Source organism: Aphis gossypii, unplaced genomic scaffold (assembly GCF_020184175.1).
Source record: "Aphis gossypii isolate Hap1 unplaced genomic scaffold, ASM2018417v2 Contig00381, whole genome shotgun sequence".
Classification (NCBI taxonomy): Eukaryota; Metazoa; Arthropoda; class Insecta; order Hemiptera; family Aphididae; genus Aphis; species Aphis gossypii.
The window spans coordinates 90,204-101,400 of record NW_026083086.1 but is presented as its reverse complement, the minus strand read 5'-3'; the positions used below and the strand labels follow the sequence as shown (position 1 = coordinate 101,400).

Genomic DNA, 11,197 nt, shown 5'->3' with positions numbered 1-11,197 from the left:
TTCATAATAAATAGTATAAAACACCTTTAACAACTATTAGTATTATTTTTGTTTAGGGGATTATTAAATGTGATATCAAACGAACATCAAAATGCAACACAAAATGATGACACAAGTAGCCAAGTACATGATTCGCCAGTAGATGACTCTATTTCATCACAGATCGAGTCAGATTATGAACATTTACCATCCACGTCTTTTTCTGAGCTAACTGAAGTTATAGCTAAAAAAGCAAAAGTATCCTTAACAATGAAACGACTTAAACAAAATGAAATTATTATAGATACTTTAAATAAAAGAAGCGATGAGCGTAATAGGTTATTGGAGAAATTATATGAAACAAATGAAAGAGATCCAATAGATATATTTTTTGAAAGCATAGCTGCAACTGTCAAACAATTTACTCCAGAATTGAAAATTAAAGCCAAAACAGATGTTTTTCGTATTGTCAGTGAATTAGAGGCATAGACGTAAATAGGGGGGGGGGGGCTTGGGTGGGCTTAGCCCACCCTTTAGCCTCTCAAGCCCACCTAATATGAAATATGAATTGAAAACAAGAAAATTGTTGAAATACTTGAAATAATACATTTTTGTTTACATAAAAAATATAAACATAATAATAATAAGAATAGAAATATAGAATACAATCATGTGTGATATGAAAAAAGTGATAATAGATATCGAATATTGTGATAATGGAGTGGAACAAGTTACGGCTGCAGGTTGTGTAACAGTTAAAGCTAGTAGGACGGGTGTAATACAACTATTACAACTATTACCAGTGATTTAAGTAAAATAATTTTATAAATAGAAATGTGACGGGTTTTCCTTGTTCTGAACAATTTAAGACGATTTTTCAATATTTCTTATTTGTACTGTACTGTCTGTATTACCGTGTTAGTGTGTTCTTTTCTTTTTTCATTTGCATTTTACATCTATGCTCTATTTAAAGTGTATATGTGATAATAATTAGTGTATTACCATCTCATTTAATAATTCATTTAGTGATTGAAAAGTGTAATTGGTGTATTTTATTGTTTTTATAATTACATTATAATTAGTTTGATTTACGAAATCAATTTACGGTCATCATGTTTAGTATATTTTATAATAATAAACAACATGCCAAAAATAAAAGCAATAGTATTGTTAGTAAAATAAATGATAATCACTCTCAAGAACCAGAAAAAAAGTTTTTGGAATCAAATTTGCAAACGGTAATTTTTTTATTTACAATTGAAAAAATATTAAGTGGTACCTATATTATTTAATCATCTCAATTAAATCCTTAACTAGATACAATTGAAGTCAATTTTACCTCAAACAAATGATTCAGATTCAGCTGATGATCCTGATATTTATGATACTAATAATCATGTTGAAATAAATGAAAGCGTAATTAAAGACTCAGGATATATAGAACCAAATTCAGTAAAAGATTTAGCCGATTTAGGTGACTTGAACACAGGCCCTGCACAACCTATTTTGTCAGTAAGTCTAAATAATACTCTTGTAATATTTCTTATTTAATTTTTTTTTTAATTTTATGTTCTTATTTATAGTTTTTTTACTGTTGATTAGCTTTATAACCAACATGTAAAATAACTAATATTTACTTGACATAAATGTTAATTATGAATTATGTTCATAACTTTTCAGACATATCCTTTGTCAGTGTTTGGTAAACAAAAAAGATCATTTAACTCAAAATACTACCAAGAGTATAACTGGCTTGAATATAGTATTGAAAAAAATGCTGTTTTTTGTTATTGCTGTAGAGTATTTGGATGTGATTCTAAAGATCAAGTATTTACTAAAAATGGATATACTGATTGGAAAAGAGTAATAAATTATACATTATTAAAATATTAAATAAATATTGTTCTTAATGCCTATTATTTTATTTATTGACACTTAGGTGGTAAAAATTCTAAATGCTCTAAGCTTAGGTCACATGCTGCCACAAAATCACATTTGATTAATATTTCCAAAATGAATGGATATATTGCTAGCAAAAAAACTGGTAGTATTGTGTGTCAAATATCAAATCAACATAAAGAATTTGTTGAAAAAAATAGAAGTTATTTGAAAACACTCATTGACATAGTATTGTATTTGGGAAAACAAGGAATTGCATTCCGTGGAAATTTTGAGGATAAAGATTCATTAAACCAAGGTAAATTTTTATTAGAACTGATATTTTTGTATAAATAGTTTAGAATAGAATTGTATTTTAGGAAATTATATTGAACTTTGTAAAATGATGAGTAAATACATTCCCGACTTTCATCAAATATATAATAGAGAAATAAACTATACAAGTCCCTTAGTACAAAATGAACTAGTTGAGATTTGTGCTGAAAATGTTCATAGCATGATTAGAGCAGAAGTAAAGAAAGCTGGTAATTTTTCAATTATGTGTGATGAAGCTAGGTAATAAAACTTATTATCAACTTACTTAAACCATAATTTATCATTTTAATTGTATTTGCTGATTTATATTTTTAAGGTGTCACAAGCAAGAACATATGTCTCTTTGCATTAGATATGCTATTGATTTTAATGTATACGAACGTTTTTTGGGATTTATTAATGTATCTGAAAACCAGAATGCTACTTCACTTGTAGATGCTATTTTATCCTTTTTAAAAATGTTTAAACTAGATAGTCTTCCTATTATAGCTCAATCTTATGACGGAGCAAATGTCATGTCTGGTTGTAAAGGGGGAGTACAAACTTTACTTAGAAAACACCATACAAATGCTATTTACATCCATTGTATGGCACATCGATTAAACCTTGTCGTAGTTGATATGTGTAAATATGTGAAGGTATTAACACTTTTTTTATATTATTAAATTTATATTTATATTTATATTTTATGAATTTATAAAACACATTTTCAGTATGCTAAACATGTATTTAATGGGTTGGAGGCTATTTACGTTCATTTTTCAACACCATCAAAGAATAAGAAACTTCAAGACATGCAAAAAAATTTACAAATTAACAAGAGTACACTATCAAGTATTAGTGATACCAGATGGGTGTGTAGACATACAAATTGCAAAGCTGTTATAGTTAATTTCACATCAATTGTCAATATTTTAAGACAAGAAATAAATGAAAACAATGACCGCAATGTGACTACAGCTATGGGTAAACTAATTTATTATTTTTAGTACTGATAAAATGTTTAACTTAGAGTATATATTTATAAGGAATTTTTTTTTTTTTTAGGTATTTTAGCTACTCTTTTAAAAGGAGAATTTGTGGTTCATTTACATATAATGCATTTTGTATTGAATATTATAAATATCTTGAGTAATAAACTGCAAATGAAAACAGCAACTTTAGGCCAAGCTGCTAACACTATTGAGGGAGTTATTCAAACTTTTGAAAAAAGTCGAAATGCTGAATCCTTCTTAGAATTATGGGAATCTATTGAAGAATTTTCAAAAAAACATACTATCAATCTAATCTTACCTAACAATAAAGATATTGAAAGTAATATGTATTGTAAAATAATTATTATTGACTATTTTATTTACTAAAATTAAAAATGTAATAATATTTTCTTTTAGATTCAAAAAGAAAGAGAAGAGAACCAAGCTCCTTAAGTAATTTTGTAGTAACAACTACAACAGGTGCAGAAGATCAAAATGTAATTAAAGGTGTAAGAACTGTCAAAGATTATTGGATGTTAAATGCTTATATCCCAGTACTTGATGCTATAATTATAAAATTAAAAACAAGATTTTCTACCGAAAGCCTAAAATTTGCTAAGTCAGTTGACACATTTTTAGATCTTCATTATGAAAAAGATTCCTGTTTTGTCAATCATTATAAAGTAAGTGATTCATGCAAAATTAAATGTTTTCTTTGTGTTTGTTTCTTTATCATAAAAATATTTGTTTCAGTCTCTGTTACAAATTGAAGAATCTGATCTAAAATGTGAACTTGCTGTAGCCAAAAATTGTTTGGAAAACAAAAAAAAAGGATTGTGAAGCTCTAACTCAAGGAGAGATACTTCATTCTGTTGTAAAATGTGACATATATCCAAACATCTACAAATTATTGCATGTTGCATTGTCTATTCCTATTGGTTCTGCTTCTTGTGAACGATCGTTCTCCTCAATGAGAAGAATTAATACTTATTTAAGATCAAATATGGCACAAAACAGATTTACAAATTTAAGTATTCTTAACATTGAGCGAGAATTATCAAACACAATTAAAAATGATGATATTCTTAACCAATTTGCACAAAAAGATAGAAAAATGCAGTTATAATAATAATAATAATAATAATAATAAAAATACTATTTTATAATAAATGTACTTTGCTATTGAATATTAAATTTTACTTCTATATTGAAAATTTTGGTATTCATAATTTAGTATATTTTCTTGTTTATTATGGCCTATGGGTGAGGGTGTAGTTCCATAACCCATTCCCCATGTTAAAAATTTAAGCTATGGGCTTTAGCCCACTCAATTTAATGCTTCTAGTTACGTCTATGATTAGAGGTACAAAATATTCAGCCAAAGTGTCAATCTTCTTCTTCTTCTTCTACTTACATATTTCCACAAACAGTAATTTCAAGTCCACGAGACATTCAGTCTTTACATTCATACACAAGTTCATTGCAAAGTAATTCTACGTCAAGTTCATTTGATATAGACAGTTCAGCTGTAAATTGGACTCAACCATTTACATAACATTATGAAGATACTAATAATTAAGGGTGACAAGTCAGGTCATCAGCTCATAATATTATATATGTATAAAATCTAAACAGTTTTTTTAATTTTGTATGATTTATATTTAATATGTTTTTGGTTATAAAGTATAACACTAAAAATCAAACTAATGCTTATTAGTCAGTTAACTCAAGACTAAGCAATTTTGATTTTTAAATGTTAAAATTAGTTTTTATCATTACATTTAAAATAATTTTAGTTATCAATTAATTAATTATAATATTTTATCTATTTAAAATAAAAAGTAAATTATTTTTAAATATTTTTAATGGTGAAGTTTTTTATTTGTTTTTCGTTAAGTGCAAAGTGAGATGTTTTTTTTTTTTTAAATTTATAATGTATATTCTATTACCTAGTTGATAATATAATGTTTCTTATGTTTGTTCTTATGTTTTTTAAGTAAATAAATAAATGCAGTATCTATAAAATCAATTGAAATTTAATTATAATTTTTCAAGGATAGAGTATTAAAAAAAAGTGAATATGAATTATATTATTCTGTTTAACTAAATTACATATTGTAAATACAATATAATTAACATTACAAATATCAACACATATCCCTGAAACAAGTGTTAGGTATTTACCATAATGTTAATGCTGGTTTTTCGGCCGGAGTTATAGGTTCTTTGTCTGCTGTACGCATTACATTTTATATCATCTTCTATTAGATTTAAAACATATGTGAATTGATCATAACTGAGTCTAAAAAACTCTCTGAATTTTCTCTGGTCACGGAAAAAATGTTTCTCAATTAAAACACTGAAAAAACCTTCATATTTTCTAGTTTGAAACATATCATGGATATTTTGGTTTTTTTTAAACATAAATTTCAGTAATTCTTCATCTATTTCTTCTAAAAGAAGAAGTTTAATAAGTGTCTTCTTTTTCTGCAGATTAGTAATTGACATGATATCTACATTCTACACTGCACTGTATAAAATATTTTAGATATTCACTATACACTATAAAATTAATAATTAACAATACACTGTTGACTGTTGAAACGTGGAAAAACTACTGAAGGGCTCTAATAAATAACATTTTATTTTGTGTGAAAAATATGAGCAGTGCGTCTCTTGCGGCTGCGTTTAATCCGAAGAAATCCGTGATCGGCCGCGCGTCCAAAATCTCGGACGCACTGCGACAGCCGCATTGGCCGTGCGTCTAGAGACTCGTTCTAAGGAATCGCACCTTTATACGAAAAATAACTTAATGCGTTATTCAACTTTTTGCTTCTCAGATTACGGGTGAAATAATGGTCGTAGGTACTTCGACCATAGACTCTTTTTGAATTGTCGTACGCCAAAATACCATAATCTCGAGTCTCATAGTGATCAATCGAAAATTAAAAATCCAAAAAACACGTTACTCCGTTATTTTCTAAGTACAATAAACATATGAAAAATCATAACTCCTGAACCAAAAGTCGCATAACGTCGATCTCGGAACCTATTGATCCAGCGAAAAGTCCTCTATGATATTCAATTACAAAAACGGTTTGTTGCGCCCAAATCTTAGTGCCCATGCCAAAAAAACCGAAAAAAACGTAAATTTTGAACTTTTGAAGCCCCAAAATACAGGGAAAACGGCTTCTAAGGTCTCGACGACACAAGATGCCAAATTTGATCACCGACCTTCAAACTACCCAGTTCCCGAGTTTCAGAAATATCGTACAAAAATTAAACATTTTCAAAAATACATTAATTTATTTTTGATTGTTTTTAATTTCATGATAAAGAAAAAATGATTATTATCAATTTTGATATTTTTGATTTAATTTTTAAGTATTTAAAGTATTTTAGTAAACCGATGGCCGAACGAACATTTTGCATAGAGGTCGATTTGTTCTCCGAGGGATTCTACGCTAGGATCATTTCTTCATTTTTCCAAAAAGGTCAGATAGCCTGTATATTAATTAAGTCTGTTAGCTGTTATGTTCATTAATATTTTTGAAATAGAACCAAGACACAGATTACAAATTTAAAAAAAAAAACTTTTGTTGTTTATTTATAATATTTTATAAATATCTTAAGTTCAAATTTAACAATATTTATCAAAACCTCAAAAATGTTCAAATTGATTATACTTAATAAAAAAAATATATAAATAGTTCAATTTTTATATCTAAAGCCGCGGTCGCACGATGATAGTTAAACGCGATAGTTACTATCGTGAAACCTGCTATCAAAATCGTGTCATCGTTCGAACCGATCGATAGTGACTATCAAACTATCACGAAAGCGACTCTCGCACTATCGTACATGCACGATAGTTGATAGTGAATGTGAGTGATAGTGATAGCACTTTCACCGTGTGATCTGCTACATGCTATCACATTCACACTATCACAGTATCACGAGATTATATTACGATCATGATAGATAGATACTAGATTTCTCTTTTTTCGTTTTTTTTTAATCGAATTCAGAATGGCAGATTTTGATATTATGAGCTTCTTAGAAGAATATCAAAGATATCCATGTTTATGGTTTAAAAAAGATCCGAATTATAAACTGCGACATAAACGTGATGCAGCTGAGGAAGCACTGCTTGATTTTACTAAACTACCTAACATTAAACTACTGAGGCAAAAGATTAGGAGTATAAGGTATGTGTTTCTTATTATACCAATAATAATATTACATCTCACATTTTAATTTTTCCCCCAAGGTACAAATATGTTATGTTTTATTTCAGATGTACTTATAATCAAGAGACTGCTAAAGTAAGATCATCTATGGGTACAGGATCTGGTAAACATGATGTGTATGTACCAAAATTAAGCTGGTTTACACTTGCTGACAGCTTTTTGAAAAAAAATAATGATGGACAGAGAGAATCTGATACAAATTTTGTAAGCTTCATTTTAAAAATATAATAATATTTTAAGATAGGTGTATAAGAAGTTACAAAAAAATATTTTAATATGGAAAATTGATACATTTTTAATATTATATATGATTGATTATTCAATCATTCTATTTTGCCATTCAACTGCCCTTACTCCAACAAAACAGTCTGCTAAATAATTTCGTTTAAGTTTTGCATCTGTTGCATGATTCCTCTGAATTGGTGTTAAATCCAATAAACCTGAAGGTTTAGGATCATTTCTCCACGAACCTTCTATAAGACATCCTGTTTCAGTATCCTCAATATCAACTGATATAAAGTTTGAACTATTACCAACTTTTCTTATCCAGTTATGTAGAGCGCAGGCAGCTTTAACTAATAAGATTGTTTTTACCGGAGACAACGGAATTGGTCGTCTAAATATTCTAAAACGACTTGCAAATATACCAAAAGCGTTTTCTACTATTCTCCTGGCGCGACAAAGTCTGTAATCAAATATTTTTTCACGTTTTGATAAAATTTTTCTTCTTGAAAAAGGTTTCATCAAATAAGTTTCTAAAGGAAAGGCCTCATCTCCCAATATAACACTTTCACGTGGCATGTTTAATTTATTTTCTTCTAATGCTTTTTTTAAAGCAGATTTTGCGAAAATTCCTGCATCTGAATTGCTTCCATAACTCCCTATATCGATGCAGGTAAAGTTATAATTGTGGTCAACTAAAGCCAATAAAACTATGCTGAAAGTGCCTTTATAATTATAGTAATTTGAGCCTGAATTTGATGGGCATTCCATCACAATATGTTTTCCATCAATGGCACCTATAAACATATAACATAAATATTATGTTATTATCTTTGTTACTTATATGCCCATGTGATGAAAAAAAATAACCTGTGCATTGTGGAAAATTCCAAAGATTGTCAAAACCATTGACAATTTCATTCCATTTTGTTTCTTCAACTGGAACCTTAAAAATTAATTAAATAAATTAAATATTTTATTTTTTTTATTATTATTAATATATATTTATTATTTATTTTAGGTAATCGAATCTCAAGAACCTGAAAACACTACTTTGGTGATAAATAATAGTGATGTTTTGAATAATAGTGATACTTCGAATAATGTACCTTTACAGAGTATGACACAAAATATAATTCAAACAACTACAACAACCAAAAAACGCACTAAAAAGCAAAGTGGCCAAATATTTAATAAACATTATGATCAATCATTAGATAAAGCAGTTGATACGCTAAAATTTGTTTGCGAACAAAAATCAAAGACAAATGAATTTATTATTTTTGGACAGCATGTTGCAGCTCAATTAGAAAAATTACCATTAGAAAAATCCATTTTGTTACAAGAGGAAATTCAAAGTCTGTTAACTAAAGCTCGTTTAGACGAAATATCAAGATCAGCATCTTTTACTGCACTTTTGACTAAAATTGTAAACAATAAGACAAACTATGATAATTATGATTATAATGTAATTGAAGAAGTTGAATTTGAAGAAGATGAGCCACAAACATCTGATGATAACAATGTATCTGAGTCTAATAATATAGCCGTGTACTATAACAACTTTATGTGATTTAAAATTAAGTGATTTGTTAAATTTGTATTTATGTTTATTTAGTCTGGTAGACGAAACAGAGAAAATTTTATTTTATTATATAAGTATAAGTATAATCTGTACTGAATAAAAAAGTGTTGGTTTTTTTTTATTTAGAAAACCTATTTTGTTGTTATTTATGTTAAAACTACAAAAAAAAAAAATGTTTAAAAACTGTTTTTATTAAACAATAAGTTATTATTTTTTATTAATACCTCAATATATACTTTTAATGCTTCATAAATTGCTTCAAAAACTTCTGGTATGAACTCACAAATAGATGACTTTCCCACTCTGTACATATACTGTAATGTTTTATATGAATCCCCTGTTGCTAAATACCTCAATGCCAATTCCAGTTTTAATTTAGCAGGTAGTGCGGTTCTCATCATTGTGTCTTTTTTTTGTATTTTGGGTTCAATCTGTAAAATTATTAAGCTATTCAATTTTTTAAATGGTATGAAAAATACAAATGATCCTAAACTTATTTTAGTAATAATCATCCACGTATAAATTAGTATATAGGATGATTTTTTTAAGCTTCACACCATGTTTATATTTAAATTATACATACATCTAAATTCTGATTTATGGAATTTTGAAGTGTAGGTAGTTAAAAACTAAATTTTTGATATAATTTTCATAATATACTATATTAATTCATATATATATATATATATATGATGATTTTAATAAAAATTTTAGGACTTCTGATATATACAATAGAATACATTATTGATTATACTGTAAATTGATGTACAATAATAAGTAATTACCTTTTGTAATAAAATATTGAACATGGATTCATTAATTCTCAAAAAGTTAAAGTAACTTTGTTGGTCTTCAAGTGCCAATTCTCTCAATAATGTGTTAGATGCTCCTAATTGATTCCTTCTTAGGATCCAAGTTTTCACCCACAATTTCTTTTTGGCTACTTTTCTATTTTCCCTCTTTAATTTTATGAGTTCCTCAATAACTCGCACAATTGCAAGCTCTAGTTCATCGGTAGAGGTAGACATTTTAATAATAAATTAATAGTCAATGAAAAAGATATTATAAAAAAAGTATAACGTTTTTTTAATTATTTTCTAAGTATAAACTATAAAGTACGAACAACGGATCAATAATATCATATTTTTTTTGTTTTTATTTTTTACTATCAAACAAGTTAACAATGCGTGTGAACAGGTAGTGATAGTGAAAGCAAACTATCATATTCTTTCACGACAGCGACTATCACGGTCTACACTCATCGTGTGACCGCAGCTTAAAGATTGAATAATTGAAACAAGAATTCTCATCAATATGTTGATTATTTTAGTTGGCTATCCGCCTATCCATATGGGCCACAGCATGTTTTGTAACTTTTCATTGATGTGTTTGTAACGTGCCACGTACAATCAGTTGAATGATGTCGTATTGGATAGGTTGTCGTAAAATAAATGAAGACTCTTGAAATAATTCTAAGTGTTTTTTATTGAAAATTATTCTAAGTCCAATAAATTAAATAAATTAAACTTGTGAAAAATATTCTAAGTCCAAATGACAAAACTATTGATCTGGGTGATGTGAAGGTGTTCGCTCTAACTCTGGTGGATCACGTCTGAAATGTGCCTAATCTGGGCCCTCTTATATATCGTCCAGGGACTCCCGCGGTACCTTCAGATCCCTGATGGTCTCCTGCATGTGCATCCGCTTCTGCCCACGCATTGCGTCATCCGCGCGATACCGTGCGTGAGCAATATGACTCATATTCTACCGGGTGGTAATTGTGACAGGCGTACATGCGATGATCTGCTTTTGATTTATTAAATTATTTTAATTATGTTCCCACGTCGCTCCGCCGTTGATGTATTACTAGGCTCATTTATAGAAATGTTTGTTATACCGACAACGTTAGGGGTTACCACCAGCCATGGTATATAGTAATTTATATATATAAGTATCAGAGCATGTTGCATGTT

The 11,197-nt window shown here is 28.3% G+C and overlaps 4 protein-coding genes across 4 annotated transcripts; 3 read left to right on the top strand and 1 right to left on the bottom strand.

Moving 5' to 3' along the window:
- Nucleotides 1-1,091: 1,091 nt before the first annotated feature.
- Nucleotides 1,092-1,530, top strand: LOC114129506 (uncharacterized). Its single transcript, XM_027994259.1, has 2 exons — nt 1,092-1,217; nt 1,297-1,530. Exons 1-2 carry the CDS (start codon nt 1,092-1,094, stop codon nt 1,528-1,530), a joined length of 360 nt encoding a protein of 119 aa, XP_027850060.1.
- A 462-nt stretch (nt 1,531-1,992) lies between these two features.
- On the top strand, nt 1,993-4,293 carry LOC114129509 (zinc finger MYM-type protein 1-like). The gene is made up of 7 exons (XM_050209076.1): nt 1,993-2,176; nt 2,238-2,433; nt 2,510-2,831; nt 2,907-3,159; nt 3,241-3,507; nt 3,585-3,850; nt 3,970-4,293. Exons 1-7 carry the CDS (start codon nt 1,993-1,995, stop codon nt 4,291-4,293), a joined length of 1,812 nt encoding a protein of 603 aa, XP_050065033.1.
- A 2,894-nt stretch (nt 4,294-7,187) lies between these two features.
- On the top strand, nt 7,188-9,212 carry LOC126553962 (uncharacterized). The gene is made up of 3 exons (XM_050209078.1): nt 7,188-7,375; nt 7,465-7,621; nt 8,661-9,212. The coding sequence occupies exons 1-3, from the start codon at nt 7,197-7,199 to the stop codon at nt 9,210-9,212; spliced, it is 888 nt and encodes a 295-aa protein (XP_050065035.1). The 5' UTR covers nt 7,188-7,196.
- Nucleotides 9,213-9,249: 37 nt separating this feature from the next.
- LOC126553960 (uncharacterized) lies at nt 9,250-10,252 on the bottom strand. The gene is made up of 3 exons (XM_050209075.1): nt 10,010-10,252; nt 9,449-9,655; nt 9,250-9,258 (listed from the first exon to the last, which is right to left on the bottom strand). Exons 1-3 carry the CDS (start codon nt 10,250-10,252, stop codon nt 9,250-9,252), a joined length of 459 nt encoding a protein of 152 aa, XP_050065032.1.
- Nucleotides 10,253-11,197: the final 945 nt, after the last annotated feature.